The sequence below is a fragment of the Hemiscyllium ocellatum genome, chromosome 22 (genome assembly GCF_020745735.1).
Source record: "Hemiscyllium ocellatum isolate sHemOce1 chromosome 22, sHemOce1.pat.X.cur, whole genome shotgun sequence".
NCBI lineage: Eukaryota > Metazoa > Chordata > Chondrichthyes > Orectolobiformes > Hemiscylliidae > Hemiscyllium > Hemiscyllium ocellatum.
The window spans coordinates 36,955,621-36,974,251 of NC_083422.1; the positions used below are offsets into that span (position 1 = coordinate 36,955,621).

The 18,631-nt window shown below is 39.1% G+C and overlaps 1 protein-coding gene across 1 annotated transcript in view; it reads left to right on the top strand.

The window, feature by feature from the left end:
* The first annotated feature begins 2,650 nt into the window (after positions 1–2,650).
* Positions 2,651–18,631, top strand: part of tial1 (TIA1 cytotoxic granule-associated RNA binding protein-like 1) — a 42,139-nt gene continuing 26,158 nt past the window's right edge. Inside the window, exons 1-3 of the mRNA XM_060842079.1 lie at positions 2,651–2,759; positions 4,385–4,481; positions 14,271–14,420. Of these exons, the coding sequence (XP_060698062.1) occupies positions 2,731–2,759; positions 4,385–4,481; positions 14,271–14,420 (276 nt within the window). The 5' untranslated portion in view covers positions 2,651–2,730. The remainder of the gene's footprint in view (positions 2,760–4,384; positions 4,482–14,270; positions 14,421–18,631) is intronic.

The window sequence follows — 18,631 nt, forward strand, 5'->3', positions numbered from 1 at the left end:
GGCTAACACCTTCAACATATTGTCTAGCTATCACCATTGTTAGCAGCTAACCCGAGAATGCAACCTTAAAAAGAAGGGTTTTGTGATTTACACATGAAAGAAGTGAAACTATCACTGTATTCTAACAGATGAAAGGCTTAACAGACAATCAATTTTTCAATGTATAATTTCAGTTACATCACACTGCAAATTTTTGCTATAAATTCTGTGTTACGATCGAGCCCTCCACAATCACCCGAAGAAGGAGCGTCGCTCCAAAAGCTAGTGTGCTTCCAATTAAACCTGCTGGACTATAACCTGGTGTTGCGTGATTTTTAACCAGGTTATAGTCCAACAGGTTTATTTGGAAGCACTAGCTTTCAGAGCGCTGCTCTTTCATTAGGGGGTGGTTGTGGCAAAAAATTACACCATGTTCTTTGTAGTCTGCAATGCATTATCAACGAGGATGAGCACCTCACCAAGATTTTCCCCAGGCCTCCTCTTCTCGCCTTTAAAAAACCAACCAAATCTCACACAGATCATTGTTCACAGCAAACTGCCCGGCTTTCAGGACAACACCATACAACCTTGTCACGGTAGATGCTGCAAGATGTGTCAGAGTGTCAACACAAATACCACCATTACACGTGGGGGCACCTCTCACCATGAACGTGGCAGGAACTCATACAACTTGGACAACGTTGTCTATCTCTTACACTGCAGTCAAGGATGCCCTGAAGCATGGTACATTGGTGAGACTGAGCAAAGGTTACAGCAACAGATGAATGGACACGGCACAACAATCAACAGAAGGAGTGTTCCCTCCCAGTTGGAGAATACTTCAGGGTATTCAGATATTCAGGTGACCATCCTTCAAGGCAAACGTTGGAACAGGCAACAACTCAAAGTGGCCGAGCAGAGGCTGATAGCCAAGTTCGGTACCAATGGGGATGGCCTCAACTGGGACCTTGGGTTCACGTCACACTACAGGTGACCCCACTGCACCCCATGTGCATGCGCGCACACATACACACCTACACTCATACATGCACCCTCTCACAGACTTATAACCTGTTACATTTACACTGACACACACACATTCTCTCACAGATGCTCATACCTCCCCTCCCCCCAACCCGCGCACACACCCACACCCATATGCGCACACACACACGTATACGTTTGCGGGGTGAATTTGTACTTGCGGAATTACATTTTATTTTGCTCAAAAGCTGCATGAATCCATCTAAGATTCTGTAAATCTCTTTTTAAGATTAGAATCAGTCTGAACATTGAGGCACAGATAGCTTCACACAGGGTACTCCACACCTTCAATGCATTATCTGGGTCAACATGGCACCTATTGTTAAAGTTCACTTGAGAATGTAACTTTTAAAGAATTATACAATTTACATATAAAAGAACTGAAACCAACATGCCCTTCTCAATGATGAGAGAGTTAACAAACAGTCCAGGTCTTTTTCAGTATATAATTTCAATTGCATCACCCTGTAAACTTTTGCGATAAATTCTGTGTCCTATGATCTTATACTCCACAACCACCAGATGAAGGAGCAGCACTCTGAAAGCTAGTGCTTCCAAATAAACCTGTTGGACCATAACCTGCGGTTGTGTTATTTTAAACATTTGATATGGGACAGCTTGGTTCAATTTCTGATCTGGTAATATTGCTATGTAAAGCTGCCTTGTGACAAGCATAATTAGGAATGAAAGGTAGGCTATTGAAGGTGTTGAAACATTCTTCATTCTGAAAACACACAAGCCTTAATTTTGGGTTATGCCAGGCAGCAACTGAGGAGCAGGAGTCGAAGTTTCAGGCAGGGAATCAGCAATGGAGGAGGAGATTGATTTGGTGTTGTGTCTTATGTTTGAATTGAGGGTAAATTCGGTGTTGCTCCTCGAGAAGGAGCGGGGTGAGGGGGGGGGGGGCGAGAAAGAGAAGATAGATTTGGAGAGTTGTTATTGTCTTGGGGATGAAATGAGGATAAGATTGGGATTCCTCCCAGATGGTCAGCAGTGGGGGAGAGGATTGAGGAGGACGATGGAATTAATTTGAGGAATTGTTGTTATCTAAGGGATGAAATGAGATGAAGCTAGGGATTCCTCCCAGAGAGTCAGCTGTAGGTGAGGAGGAGGAGGGGATTGATATGAGGAATTGTTATTTTATGGTTGAAATGAAGGTACCTTTGGGATTCCTCCCAGAAAGTCAGCAGTGAGGAAGGGAAATTGAGGAGGAAATGATTGATTTGAGGAGTTGTTATTTTAGGGATGAGATTAGGAAAAAATTGGGATTCCTCTCTGAAAGTCAGCAGTGAGGGAAACGATTGAAGAGGAGGAAAAGGAGGGGATTAGTTTGAGGAGTTGTTGTTGTCTTGGGGATGATATGAGGATAAGTTTGGGAATCCTCCCAGAGAGTCAGCAGTGAGGGAGGGGATTGATTTGAGGAGTTGTTGTTGTTGTCTTGGGGATGAATTGAGGATCAGTTTGGGAATCCTCCCAGAAAGTCAGCAGTGAGGGAGGGGATTGATTTGAGGAGTTGTTGTTGTTGTCTTGGGGATGATATGAGCATAAGTTTGGGAATCCTCCCAGAGAGTCAGCAGTGGTGGAGGGGGGAGGTGCCTGCGCATGCGCTGGGGGCCTGAGCTGACTCACCGGCTCCTCCGCCATTTGCAGGATCGGGCGCGGAGACAGAGAGAGGGACAGACTCAGGCGGCGGAGGCGGCTCCCGACATGGAGGACGATTCGTACCCGCGCACCCTGTGAGTGACACGAGGGCTGTCTCCTTTGGGGGGGGCAAAGTGCGGGAGGCCTTTTATTATATTTAAAAAGAAAAGTTGTTTTCGCGCGGGGGGGGGGGAATGGGTGTCGTGTAAATCCTCCCTCACACTCAGTCCCTTTCCAGGCGGTGAGCCAAGGCCTGGCTCCCGGAGCGGGGTGAGAGACACACCGGGGAAACCCTCCACTCCCTTCCCCACCTTCCTCACCGAGGGCTGGCGGCCGAACCCGTCATTCGGAGCCAGCCGGGGGCTGAGGGGAATCCATTTTCTTGTTGGTAACGAGCCGCCTCAGCGCATCAAGCCCCGAATGAAGCCGGCAGCTGGCGCCCTCCTCCTGCCCCCCCCCCCGGGGAAGGAGGCCCTGGGTCCCGGGGGTGGGGGGGAGCGGGGCACAAACTTCCTTCCTTCGGCTAAATAGGTGCAACGCTTCTAGTTTCTTTTTTAAAAATCGGCCTGAGCACATGTTCTGCTTTACAAAGATATTTGTTCCACTTACAGTTTGTGTTCAAAAAAAGAACTCGGCTCTATTTTTGGGTCTGATGTCGGTAGATTTATCCACGTCGCCTGGTCAACAAGTGGCCAGGGAGTGTAAATGTTTATTCTACCACTGCCCGTTTCTGTAAGAGCGTTTGTTCCAAAACTGTGCACTGGCATTGCGCACTTAGTGGTACATGTCTAGTTAGGAGTAATTCTTCGTATTAAAGATCAGGGAAGATTGCTCAGATCCAACTCGGCAATGACTTAGATGGATAATTGTTCTCTCAGGAATTTTGGGCTAGACGTTAGCTGTGAATATATTACTGATTTCAGTGCTTGTACAATGATTTTGGAGAATGTTTTTAGTTTTGATCATGATTTAATATTGTATATTTGGTTTTTGTTTTACAAAGATGACAACTGCCAAAATTGCTGCTTGATTTAAAAACAAGGTTTAAACAATTCAAATGCCAAATACCTTTTCCCCCTGATGAATCAATAACTTTTTTTTTGCATGTGTCCATATGTTTTATGGCACTTCTTTTAGAACTGCCTTTTGGAGACTTCATGCTTTTAGATTTCTTTCCAGGGGACATTCCAGACATTCCCAAGTTTGCAACTCCTGGAAAAAACATTTTTTTGGAAGAAATGTGCAATGACATTTTAGTGGACTTTGAACAGAAGAACTACTATTTCATGCTGTCTGAAATCTAACTGTTTATATTCTGTACCACTGTTAGAGAAAACTAAGTGAAATGGACTGGAATGTCTGCACCACATAATTAAAAACCAGCTGTTGGAGAAACTGGGGTCTAGCAACATCTGTTGAAAGAGAAATTGAATTAATGTTTCAAGTCCAATCAGATGGTACTTCAACACATAAGGGACTCCTTTTGAACACAACATTAATTCTGTCTTCCTCTCCACAGATGTTGCCAGAACTGCTCAGTTTCTGCCTTTATTTCCAGTGTCCTAAGCACTGTTGGTGGTTGGAACATGTGATCTTGCCTTTAATTAGGCATGATCATAGCATGCAGAACAACTTATTAAATTATTTTTAAAGGTACAGAAGTAAAGCTAATTTGATAATTGCGAACGTTGTAACTGACATTCAAATGTTTTTGTTTCAGCTACGTAGGTAATCTCTCTAGAGATGTGACAGAAGCCCTTATACTTCAACTTTTTAGTCAGATTGGTCCATGCAAAAGTTGTAAAATGATTACTGAGGTAAGAACACAGCATGAATACATTCCTGTAAAAGATTGTATAACCTCACTATAAAAATTAATGCGTTATCTTCCACTTTTAAAGCTTGTTTTGTACCTGCAATACTTAAAACAATTTCTACTGCACTCATTTAAAGAGACACCTATTATCATAAATGGTATCGATTTCGTTTGGTGAAATGAAATGATCCCAATGCTAATCCACCTTTCATTCTTTTGAGTGGCTTCAAGTAGGATACAGATAAATGGCATAATTCACAACTATGATAGTACACAGTTTTGAATTTATGTACTCCTGGAATTGTTAGTTACGTATGGTTAAAGCCACAAAGTTTTCTGAGAGGAGAACTGTCGCTTTGTGGAAATAGTTATTACTTATGCAACTGGTTTCTGAGTAAATTTCAGATTCAGTTGCACAAATTAAAATAACTGGGGATCTTCTATAGTGGGAACGTTTTAAATCCCTTTAGGGTGCAAAAAGGGTGGAGAAAAGCCTACCGCTATACTGTAATCTTTTTAATTGAGGATAAACACTAACCTTTCTGGGCCATGCTATATACATTCTCATTTTTCTGGAGAGCAATGTACTACCTATTGATAAGAGGATCTGGGTTTTGTGCTACTCTGACCTGACTAGTGGCATTATTTTTAAAGCACCTGAGGGACAGCCTTTCTCCCACTACTTCCTCTGCATACGTACCTTTTGCTAATTTGACTGTTCACCAGAGCAGCACGATTTAGGTCAGCGCCTTGGCAGTGTAGCAGTTTATATATTCCCAATTCTTTTCCCACTCCAATCATTGCTATACTTACATTTTCTACTTTGCTATTGCCTGTTAATTCAAATTCTACGTCTTAAGAGTTGGTCTTCACATTTATGTACCTCAGCTGCTTGAGTGCTAAAAGTGTCACTTCATTGCTGCGCAAGCATATTCGTCTTTCATTGGTAATGACATAAAATGTTGTCAACCAAATATATTCAGAAAATATTTCCATTGATTTCCACCTGTCTGATTACATTAGTCTTAATTAAAATTGGTACTATTTCCAGATAAATTGCGAGAAATTAAACCTTTATTAATAATTCTTACCATTGGCTGACTGAATTTGGCGGTATAAAATTGATGGTTATGTAGTTAAAAATTGAGATGTACCTTGATATGGAGTGACAAACAGTCAAGAACCTTCTTGCGTCTCATTTGTTATTTGTATCCTTGAGTGAATCTATTGCTGAGTTTTTTTCATGAAGCTCTGAAGATGTGTGTACTGAGTTCAAAAATAACAATCTAATATAAATATGGAGAAGTCTTTTTAAAATTGTTCTAAGAGCATTGTATTCGTAATCTACTGTCTAGTAAATTATTTTTGAAGTGAATAGTTGAAATTTTGGATTGAACCTTTTGTGTTAACCTGTCCAAAATAAACAAACAAAGCACACTTCAATGTGCAAAACTAAGTGTAATGTGGTTACAGTTTCACAAAGATGATTGTATTGGGCACATATTATAAACAGAGTGCAAAACCTAGGAATTTGGAGAAGTAGGTACTACTTTTTTTTTGTCTCCAGTGCTTATGGTCCCTGTAATATCGACAATAGGTTTAATAGTGGGTCTAAATGGATAACAGGTAGTTGTGCTTGGACAGAATTCTGAGAGATTGTGGATGGCAAGGCTGTCCTAAATAAATCTCTACATTAGAATCATAGGATCCCTACAGTATCGAAACAGGCTGTTTGGCCCACACTGATCCTCTGAAGAAGTGTTCCAACCAGACCCTTTCTCCTACTCTATCCCTGTAACCCTGCATGCCTAATCCACCTACACTGAGCAGTTTAGCGTGGCCAATCTACCTAACCTGCACATCTTTGGACTGTGTGAGGAAACCCACATAAATGCGAGGAGAATGTTTGTGTTGAGTTTGCATGGTCAGTTGAGGCTGGAATCAAACCTGGAACCGTGGTGCTGAGAGGTAGTGGTTCTAGTCACTGAGCCACCATGCTGTGCAGTCTTACAGCTCAGTTGAGTTGGAGTTCGAGTTGGTGACTTGGGCACATTGGTGCAGTACATGCACCATTTACTGGAGACTTTGGCTACATTTTAGAGGTGCAGGTTCAAAATGAGATTATGGTAGCCCATAATGTACGAAATACAGGATGTAAGAAATGAGAATCTGTGTAAATTGACTCTATTCAAAAGGTTCGATGTACTTATACTCTCAAGTACTAAGTATAAAAGGCAGTTAGCAGGGTAGCCAGAATGCAGTCTATGTTCCTGCATATAGGAGACTGTACAAAATGGGAGAGGAAGAAGAATGAAAATGTACAGTAGAAAAGGATTCAATGATTCGGGAGATTGTTAACCTTCTTGGGAAGCAGCATCAGAACTTCTACGTGACATGGTGCTTGTGTTGAAGTAGACTGTGATCTTTAATTAGCTTGACATTGAAGGCAGCAGAAGTGATTGTTGTGACCCATGTTTGAATAGGAACTTAAGCAAGTGTTGGCTTGTTGGTGAATACAGAGGGCTAGGAGCTAAATTGAAGTACAGGACTTGAAGAGTTCCTAGAATCTGGTGTAAATTGGGGTTTTGATAGACAAGGCGACCAGATAACTATTGGATTAGTGTGGAAAGAGTGGGCTTTCCATTTTAGTGGATGAAGCAGCTGTACCATTGAGATCGACTCCACCTGAATTGGTGTGGGACCAGATATGTTGGCAAAAACAGATTTAACATGAGTTGATTGGGAAGTTGAGGGGTAGGCTTGAGTGAAAAAGTTAGTATCGATATTAATTCAAAAACAGAAGGGAATCGAGTGGAGGAGTACTCAAATAATGCTTTGGACAATACAAGTGAAAGAAACTGAAATATGTAATGTAACTGAACCAGAAGAGAGAAATTAAGAAATGTGATTTTAAGTAGTTGAGCAGAACAAGTAAGTGTTCAGTTTCTATTTTGCATTAAAATTAAATAAAAGTGAAAATTCTACCAGGAAGGTATGATTATTTGAGCCATTATTGAAGTTAAATATACCATATTGCAAATTCTAAAGAGAAGATCGGGAAAATGCTTGAGTGAGGAGCGTAAACTTAATGATTAAAGAAGAATTTGAGTTGATGTTTGTTACATGTAGTGAAAAGTATTGTTTTGCATGATATCTAGACAAAGTATTACATTAAGGTAATATAATATGATAAAATAAAGAATCGTGTTACAACTACAGAGAAGGTGCAGACAAAATCAACTGTAATGAGATCCGATCATTAGACTGACAACAGTGGGGAAGAAGCTGTTCTTGAATCTGATATCTGTTTTCAAATGGAAGAGAGTATAACTTGGGTTGGGAGGGGTCTTTCATTCTATTGGATGCTTTCCCAAGGCAGTGTGAAGCATGGATGGAGTCACTGGAAGGAATGGGCTGTGTTCATAGCTTTGTAATTTCCTGTGATCTTGAACGGAGCACTTGACACGCCAAACTGTGGTGCATTCGGATAGGGTGCTTTTTATGGTGCGTCTATAAAAATTATTAAGAGTTATTATGGAATTGTTGAATTTCCTTACTCCTGAGGGAATAGAGGTATTGGTGTGCTTTCTTGACTGTAGCTTCAATGATAAGGGAGGCTATAATGAGGGTAATGGAGTCCTGACTTTGATTGCATCAAGGATAGAACAGAATTGAAGTCTACTTGGAGTTGTGCTTCGGATCCCTGGCAGCAGCTGTGGCAGAGGTGCTTTTGAATACAAATATAAACCAGCATTTGCCAGAGAGAATGGGCTTTTAACGAGGAGTTTTAATTATTTTTGTTGGGCAAATAGACTAGCATATATCAGAAAGGTAGTGTTTCTTGGATGACTTCAAAGGATATGTCATATTCATAATAAGTCAGATTTAGCTAACATCCTGATGTGCTTTTTGGGGTTTTCTCACACAGGTTAACTGTCTGTCTGGTCTTGGGTGTTCCTTTTCTTCTTTAAAGTCCCACCCCATTATTCACATCACCATGTTTCTTCTCTATAATAGATCACCATATTATTTTAATCTCTACTTGGTTACTTTGTTTGCTGCTGCAATACTTTCCACCCTCTTTATATACTTGTTCCCAAATTTGTCCTTTCTGAATATTTGACAGTGATTTCAACACCCACACCTCAGTAATATCCAGTTGTTGTTTTATTTTTGATGTTTTCCTTTATTCTGCACTGACAATCTTTTGACTTGCACCTGTTGTTTAGGCTTTTACTTTAGATTTAAGCATTGCTTTTCTGTTAGAACGCTCCACTGCACTCTTGTTATTCCTACCTGGGCTGTACTTCTAAAACTCTACCATACTAAACTGTTCTTTATTACCAAACCCAGTGTTGATACCATTTTTTGTACATTTTCCAGATACTCAGTCATGTTGTCATCTGCACCACATAGCTCCATGACATCTGCAAACATCATTGACCATGATACTACTAGTTTCATTTGCTAATGTTTTAATATGTGTGAGCATTTATCTGCTGAAGATATTGATCTGATCATTTCGTTTTCAAACCCTGTGTCAGACTCTCAAAACATCAGTTTAGGTTTAAGTTAGGCTAGCTACATAGGTAAGAGAAGCATTAAACTGAAAGCATTTTTAAAAATGGCTGCGATCTTGTCAAATAAAGGTACAATTCTTTTTTGAAAAAAGGCATGTAATCCATGACCATACTTGAGGGTATCATTTTAGGAAAGACGGAGGTCAGAAGCAATCAAGAGCCTTTGGACACTTGATAATTGATATTGTTCATGAAGGTAAGGAAATGATAGACATGTTGAGTAATTACATGGGGTCAGTAGTTGCAGTAGCGGTTGAGCCTTGCTTGTTGAATGTCGCAGAAAATCAAGGACAGGCGTTTGCCAATGTAATGGCATAGTGACAAATCACCAAAACTAAGTGGTCTCGGTCCTGATGTTTTCATAGGTGAGACCATTGCAGATGGTTTAATTTATCTGCCAAAATTATTTCAATCTAGATTTGGAAAATGTTGTGCTTGTCATTCTGTCAAAAAAGCAAGAGTAGAAAACAGGAATTATTGACTTGTTTACAGAGCAGACATCGGGAAGTTACTAGAATGTCTGAGTTAAAGCTAGTGACTGAGCTCCTTTTAAATATCCACTGACCAAAGAGTCAATGAATTTGTAGGGAATGGGTCATACTTGACAATTGCTAGAACCTTTTTAGAAAAGCTAACAATGTAATACATATTTGGGGTAATTTGAATGACTTACCAGAAGTAATTCGATTTAACATCGCTGGCTGTAAACTGAAACTTTGGAAATTCTAAGGTAATTCACTGACTAAATTAGAAAATTGGCTGAGCAGCAGGAAACAAATGTTCAGACCATGAGCAGGTATTCTAATTGGTAGGAGGTAATGTGTCCCTTCAGATTATATTATTGATAGTTATTGATTTTGGTAATGGATAGAAAGCCACTTTACCAAATTTGCTGATATGACACAATAAGTAGTGAGTGTGATATTGAGTACAGTGTGTGCTAAATTGTGGCAGAAAGATTTCTGTACATGTAAAGGCAGGTCATTCATTTAGGACCCTTTTTTACAAAGGATAGAATTACATATTTTCTAAATGGTGAGAAACCAGAACAGTAGAGCTCCGGACAGACTTCGGGATTCAGATCATGAAAATGTCACAGGCGTAGAAAGTAATCAAAAAGGCTAATGTAATGTTTTCATTCCAGGAGAATGATACACGTGTGTAGAAGTTATGTTTTTGACTTTGTAAAACCCAATTTAGATTATATCTGGACTAGTGTAAGGCATTTTGGACACAACACCTCAGGAAAAGAAATTTGACTCAGGTGGGAGTGCGGTGTTGGCTTGTGAGAATGATACCCGGTCTCATGAGTTAAATTCCAAAAAGATAAATAGATATGTATTTCTATTTCTGGTTGTTGAATCTACAGCCTGGTGGTGTAGTTTGAAAGTTAGAGCCAGACCTTTTAAGTGTCAGGTTGGAAAACTGGTGGTATTTTGGAACTATTTTATTGACATGCGAACTTGAAAATTTTGAATTTGAATTTGTTACATTTGTGTTTGGTTAACACATCTAAGGGATTGAATCAGGTCTTTTCCCTTGGGTAGGGGAGTCCAAAACTAGAGGGTGAGAAGGGAAAGATTTAAAAGGGGCAACTTTTTCATGCAGAGATTGGTATGTGTATGGAATGAGCGGCCAGAGGAAGTGGAGGAGGCTGGTGCAACTACAGCATTTAAAAGGCATCTGGATGGGTATGTGACTAGAACTCAAAAATAGTGCATTCGTCAAAAGTTCTACTTGTTCATCTGCACTGTTTACTGCCTTGGTTATTTGCATAAGATTGTATATTCATTTTAAGTGTTAAAATAATTATTTGTCTGTGGTTGATTGTATGCAGCTTTGACTTATTTCATTTGTTTTAGCTTTCAGTTGCTCACTTTTTCCACTGAAGAGTGAATGCATTTGGATAGCATTTTTAGTGATCTTAAGATTTCATGGTCAGTGGAGTTCTATTGAAGTGTTTTCAATCTTGTAACAAGGCAGCATGGTGGTTGTGTAGTGTGAAGTTCAGGAAACAGGTGACCATTATTAATTTTGGTGTTAGTTAAAGAATAAGTATTGGCCAGGTTGCTAGTGAGACTTTCTGCTCTTCTGGAATAGACCGAAAGTGTCCCTTTTCTAAAAAAAAAAGTACCATGTATGAATTTTAATTAGTGCAGTAAAATAACTTACAGTGTGGTCTGGGCAGTCTTGGATCAGCTCGGTCCACCCTTTAGATGGTGAGATATACTGTGTGTGAAATGATCTAAAATTGCTGAAGGGTTGTGTTTCCATGCATAACTAGAATCTGGAGTCCCCTGTGGTTTCACTAGAATACTGCACTTTTAAATCCAGAACCACCTGAGAGTTAGTTTTATTGAGCTTTTATTCTCTAATGTATGTTTTTTAAAAAGATTCTTCAGTGCATTTTTTCAAACTTTGAAAAAAAATTGTTCACTTAAGTTCATGTACCCTTAGCTTAGTGACTGGCACAAAATGCTTCTTTCTGCAATTCCCTGTCATTGTATGTTTTTGTGGGGCTTGGGTATGCTGAAGATTGAACAGTTGGCTGCTAAGAGAGGAACCAGGAAAAGTTGATGTCATTACCATACTAAATTTTATGATTGATATTCTTTTGTCAACATATATTTTAAATGCTCTGAAAGCAACTATTGTTTTGATATTGCACCCAATATAGGAGATGATGGTTTAAATTCTATTTCTAGGCAAATAAGCTAGACTATACAATGCTTTAGATGACAACTGTAATTAAATACTTCGGTGTAGAAGATAATTTATTCCACATCCCCAACTAGGAGTGAGATTTCTATTTAGGTAATGTAGCAGCCTGTCACCAGTTTTGAACAAAGGGCAGATATTGATTAATGTTGCATTGTGCCATTTAACCTGCGTATTAGTACATTGTGTTAAATGTTGTACATGCTAAGTTGCATAGACCTTGCAAGTAGAAAGTATACTGAGTTTTGGGGTGAGTTGCTGTTCCTTGGAAGATGTCTGCACTTAGCTGGTGTACCTATATGTTTTCCATATTTTGTTTTTGATAATTTCTTTGCCAACATTTATTGATCATTGCATTGGGCCTAAGTTTTGTTTATAATAACACTACAATGAAGGGAATCTTTGTATTTTGAAAAGAATGTTATCAACTAAGGAAAAGACTTCTGATTTTGTTTAGTTCATGCGCTCAAAGTTGTGATTTTGTCATATCTAAATTATGTAGATTTCCTTCAGATGTGTGTAATTTGGACAAAATCCTGGAAACTCTAATGCAATGTGGGTCTACTTACAGTGCAGGGACTGTAGTGGTTCAAGAAGACAGCTCGCCATCACCACCTCCAGGGCAACTAGGGATGTGCAGTTAATGTGGCCCAGCCAGTGATGGCTATATAAACAAGTGAATATATTTGTTTAAAAAAGTCCCATGCAGGTTTTCAGTATAGTTTGATTTTCATTTATGTTGTTGATATTTAAAGAATAGAGATGCCAGGACACTTGTGTTTTCACCCCCAGAAATAATGCTATATCAGTACAACAATGCAGAAGTAGTTTTATTTTAATGCCGCACTTTCAGGGAAACAATGCATTGATGGTAATGTCACATGTCAAATCATCAAGAAACCCATGCTAATGATCTGAAGACATGATATTGAATCCCACAGTAGACAGTGAAATTCAATAAAACAAATCTGGAATTAAATGTTAACCTAAAATTAACATGGAATCATTGTCTGACTTCAGATCTGCAGCAATATGGTTGACTCACGATTGCATTTTGGCTAATTAGAGATGCACAAATGCTAGCCTGGCCAGAGATGCGCGACAAGTGAACAAATAAGGGAAAAAAACATTGCTGTGCTGATCATGCAGTTCGTTATGCTGGGTTTGACACATTCATGTGTTCTTTTTGAAAATTACCTGGTGTGTGTGTGTATGTGTACTTATGCTTTCAAAATAATAGTGCACATGCTTAGAAAACATGGATTCAAAACCTGGGATCATTACTGACTGAATCTTGAACTGTTGGAGATTTCGAGCAATTTGGTGAGTGGTTGACTTTAACAATTGAGGATTTCATTATTTTGAATACCTCAGTTTGAGCATGTTTCATCTTTGTAGTGTGCTGATTTCCAGTTACCAACTAATACCAAATCAAGGACATGCTTGGTATTATTGAATGGGTAAAGTAACTTCTTGTATTAATTTTAGACCTCAGGATTAAAGTAACATGTTTGAATCAGGATGCAACTTGTTACAATCAGCGACTTTCCTAAAATAGCACCTTTTGAAGGATTTATTATTTCTCATTTATTTTGTTACATTTTTGCAAATTCATTGTCAGAGTTCCAATCATAAAGTTATCTTAAGCGAGTTTTGAGAAGGTTTGTAGCTCAGGTTGAGGTTCTGGATATAAATTTTTCTCACTGAGCTGGAAAGTTCCTTTTCAGATGTTTCACCACCATACTAGGTAACATCAGTGAGCCTCCGGTGAAGCGAAATGAACCTTCCAGTTCAACGAACAAACTTGTATCCATAAAGTTACCTTACTTGTCGAGTAGAACTGCGTCAAATTTGAGCATTAATTTGATGACATTTAATTAATTCAAAATGCTTCATCTGCCGGATATTGTATTTAATATTTACCTGTAAATTAATTTTACTCAGTGATGTTCATTTGGCAGTAGTCCTGTATTTCTAGCATAATTTAAGCTGTAGTTAAATTACAGAATGCAGGTGGGGAAAGATCAGTGTAACTGCAATTGCAATACTTTGTAAAAGTTGAACCCTCTCGATATTTGCAGTTCTTTGCAGCACAAAACTTGTGGAAGTTAGGCGACAAGTTAGAAATTTTTACACAAAACCAGAAAGTGCTGGTGAATCTCCAGGTCTGGGCAGAAAGCAGGTGCTGTTAACCTTCTGAGTTCCTCCAGAAATTTGTTTTCATTGAGATTGCCATCTTTTTTTTGAAAATAGCAATTTCTAGGTATTGTTTTATATTTAGATGGTAGGTAATCCTTAAATATACCGAGAAGCCTGGGGAAGCCCTGTATTACATTATAAAATGTTCAGAAATGTTAAATGATCTGTAATTTCCTTTTAAATTGTTTGTGTTTATGGACAGATTGGCTATAAAAGTAAAAGGCTTTAATGTAGATCTGTAAGTATTTCATTTGGCTTCTTTGTACTAAGTTTTCATGAATTTTTCTTCTCAGCAAACCGCAAGCAGAAGGGTGAACTCTTCTGTTGGATTTTCTGTTTTGCAGCATTCAAGCAATGACCCATATTGCTTTGTGGAATTCTACGAGCATAGGGATGCGGCAGCTGCATTAGCTGCAATGAATGGCCGTAAAATAATGGGTAAGGTAAGCTATCGTGTCTAAAGGGTGAGTGAGGAGAGAATTTAGCTGGAATAATTAAGATATAATACTTTGAATAGTGCTTGTGTTTAATTCTTCAAAATGCAATTACTTGCTTTGGGCTATTACAGGTTCAATATGATACTTAACAAATAATACTTAGTAAAACATTATCTGCAAAATAAGATTTCCTCAGCGTGACGTAATTTGATGGAATCCATCAATAGTTAAGAATTCAATAGGTGATAATGATTCCCAGCTATCTAAAATGTGATCATAAAAGTACCAAATTTTATTATAAACTCTGTATTTGAGTAACAAAAATGCTTAGAACTCAGAGTCTACTCTTAGTAAACATTTGGGAATGTTATTAGAAAGGGAAGGCCTTTATTGTAGAGCTGTTTATATTGAATCATTCTAAAACCAAACTTGTTTGTTCAACAATTCTCTACGTACTTTATGTAGACTTTCTGGTTTGGTATGGATAAGAAATTTTCCAGCTTTACTAATTACAAATTGCAATCACATTTGATCTGGGTCGTTTAGACTTGGAGAATTAACATTCAGTAATAAATTAAAAATGAATTAACCACATCCCGCATGTTCTTCAAGCTACAAGGAGTACTAAGTTGTGGGATATGTTTCGAGAGCAGCAATACACTAGCTGGGTAGATCAGGTTAAATTTTATAGAGCGTTACAGTATTTAGACAGTGTAATATGCAGTTCTGGTCTCCATATTGACACGTAGTTGAGCACTTTAGAAAATCCAGTCACTATTTAGAGTATGCAACTAGCAACAAGAAATGACCAACACTTGGCTTAAAGAGAAACCCTAATGACATGGCAACAACTTAAAAATCATAACATGATTTGTTGAAGGTGCATGTGAGAAAACGTTTTCAACTTCAATATCAAGGAACTCTTAAGTATTCTGAAACAAAAAGAGAAATTGCTGGAAAAGCTCAACTGGGCTAGCAGCATTTGTGGAGAGAGAACCAAGTTAAACTTTGGGTCAAGTGACCTTTCAGGGCTATAATAATGTATTGTAAATATACTGTGCCCATTATCAGATCAATTAAAAATAGGAATTTGAAAAGTCACCATCTGGAATCTGCTGACAGTGGTTGATTATAGAGCATCGACACGTGAGGGTTATGAAGGCAGGTATGGTAATGGCGTCTTGCATAGAATGCAAATAAAGGCGTAGCCCTATTGGGTTGGCTGGCCTATTCCTAAAATGAATTTTAGCAATAAATGTATCTATTTATTCATAACTGATAGGAATAAAATATAGTTGACAAATGGGAATAAGAGTAGACCATTTAACGCTTGTTAGAGCTTTTCTGCAATAAAACTGTATACCTACTTTTATCTGCAATCCCTTAATACATTTGAATAGAAAAAGTATCCATGTCAGATTTAAAATCTATCTTGGAGAAAGTGAGGACTGCAGATGCTGGAAATCAGTAGAATGTGTGTTGCTGGAAAAGCACAGCGGGTCAGGCAGCATCCTGATGAAGGGCATGATGAAACGTTGATTCTCCTGCTCGGATGCTGCCTGACATGCTGTGCTTTTCTAGCAACACACTCTTGATTAAAGTTCATCTTGCACGGATAGCCATTGACTGAAATGCATTCCAAATTTACAGCACCTTTTGTGTAAAACTGCTTTGTCGTGTAATGTTTGACCCCTAACTTTTAAGTGTCCGAGGCTCAACCAACCAGGAGAAATTGCTTCTCCCATCTACCTTATCATTTTCCCATAATGGTTTGGAAACAGTTTAAATCTCCTCAACTTCTCTTAACTACCTCTATTTCAGCAATAGGTCTCTAGTTTGTGCAATTTATCTTCTCAAGGCAAACTTTTGTACTCCGTTCACTTTCTGGTATAGTAGACTGTATTACTTCCAATGCCTTACGAAGATGTGGTGCCTAGAACTGCTCGTTATTCGAGATGTTGTACAGTCAAAGCGTGACTTCTACCTCCTTTATTCTAGTTCTCCAGATATAAAAGCTAGCATTTCATTTTGGTTTATCTTCTGTTGTTGCCATTTGATTTAAGTGTTAACTTGTTTTAAAGTTTCTTTGGACCTCGCCTTTCTTTTTCTTTCCACCAGTTTGAAAATTGCCTTGTGGTATGCTTTGTAACATTTAAATTGGAATACTTCCCATTTGCCTGTGGAGGGGGTCCTGATTTAAAATAGGAATGTTTCCTGTGATTAGCTTGTTTGTATTGTCTTGCATTGTGTTCTAGCTTGCGTGCAGTCAACTTGGGAACAGATTGAAGAACTGAACCCATTCACACTCTGGGAACTGCTTAAAATCCATGTGATGACATAGCTTTGCCTATTTATTTAAAGCTGCAAGCGATATTGAAAGATTAGACTTCAACTGCGCTGCTTACATTACTGCCTATCATTGTTATCGGCAAATTGAATCTGTGGCTTTCTATCCCACTGTTCTTAATAAATATAGTGCATAGTTGAAATCCTGACAGCGTGTGAATTAGAATACTCACCTAATATTCCTACTCCAGGACCTTCAACGCAGCTAACAATCTCTTGAGGGATTTTATGGACTTGATGTTACTTGATATAAATAATGTCAATAGGTATTCCTCTGATTACTACTCAAACTCCAATTTCAAAGAAGAATCAATTTGGATTTTTCAGGCATGCCCATTTAGCATCTAGAACGTAGAACATTACAGTGCAGTACAGGCCTTTTGGCTCATCTAAGATCAACCTAACCAACCCTGAATTTACTGTCGTCCATGTGCTTGTCCAGCAGTTGCTTAAATGTCCCTAATGTCTCTGACTCTACCACCACCACTGGCAGTACATTCCATGCACCCACCAATCTCTGCATAAAGAACCTACCTCTGACATATCCCCTACACCTTCTTCCAATTACCTTTTAAATTATGACTCCTCGTGACAGCTATTTCTGCCCTGGGGAAAAGCCTCTGGCTATTTACAGTATCTATTGCCTCTCATTACCTTGTACACCTCTACCAAGTAACCTCTCTTCCTTCTGTCCTGTGTGAAGAGCCTGAGCTCACTCAACCTGTCTTCATAAGACAAGTCTTCTGATCCAGGCAGCATCCTGGTAAATATTCTGTGCACCTTCTCTAAAGCATCTGCGTCCTTTCTGTAATGAGGCGACCAGAACTGGACACAATATTCCAAGTGTGGTCTAACCAGGGTTTTATAGAGCTGCAGCTAAACCTCATGGCTCTTAAACTCAATCCCCCATTAATGAAAGTCAAAACACCATTTGTCTTAGCAACCCTATCAACTTGGGTGGCAACTTTGAAAGCTATATGTATATGAATCCTAAGATCCTGCTATTTCTCCACAGTGCCAAGAATCATGTCTTTAACCCTGTATTCAGCATTCAAATTCAACGTTCAAAGATGAACCACCTTGCATTTATCCAGGTTGAACAACATCTGCCACTTCTCAATCCAGCTTTGTATCCTGTCAGTGTTATGTTGTAGAGCCTGCATGAGCTCTCAACACTATCTACAGCACCGCCAACTTTTGTCATCTGCAAATTTACTAACCCACCCTTCCACTTCATCCAAGTCATTTATAAAAATTACAAAGAGCAGATGCCCAAGAACAGATCCCTGCGGGACACCACTGGTCTCCGACCTCCAGGCGGGGCACTTTCCGTCTGCTACCACTCGCTGCTGTCTTTTGGCCTGCCAATTCTGGATTCAGAACAGCCAAATTTCCTTGTAACCGATGCCTCCCAGCTTTCTAAATGAGAACGTACTGTGAAGGAACTCTTATCAGATGCCTTACTGAAATCCAGATCCACACATCCACTGCTTGACTGTTGTCAACTTGTCTTCTCACATCCTCAAAGAACTCAAGGCTTGTGAGGTATGATCTACCCTTCACAAAGCCATGCTGACTATCTTTTAATCAAAATATATTTTTCCAAATAGTCCTAAATCCTACACCTCAGAATTCTTTCCAGTATCTTCCTTACCACAGAGGTAAGACTGACTGGTATGGAATTTCCAGGGATTTCCCTGTTCCCTTTCTTGAACAGAGGAACAGCATTTGCCTCCTGTTGTCCAGTACCACTCCTATGGAGAGTGAGGATGCAAAGATGATCATCAGAGGGGCAGCAGTCTCATTCTTCGCTTCCAGCCCTGGGCACTTAGCAATCTTGATGCTTCCCAGAATTTCCTACATTTCACTTC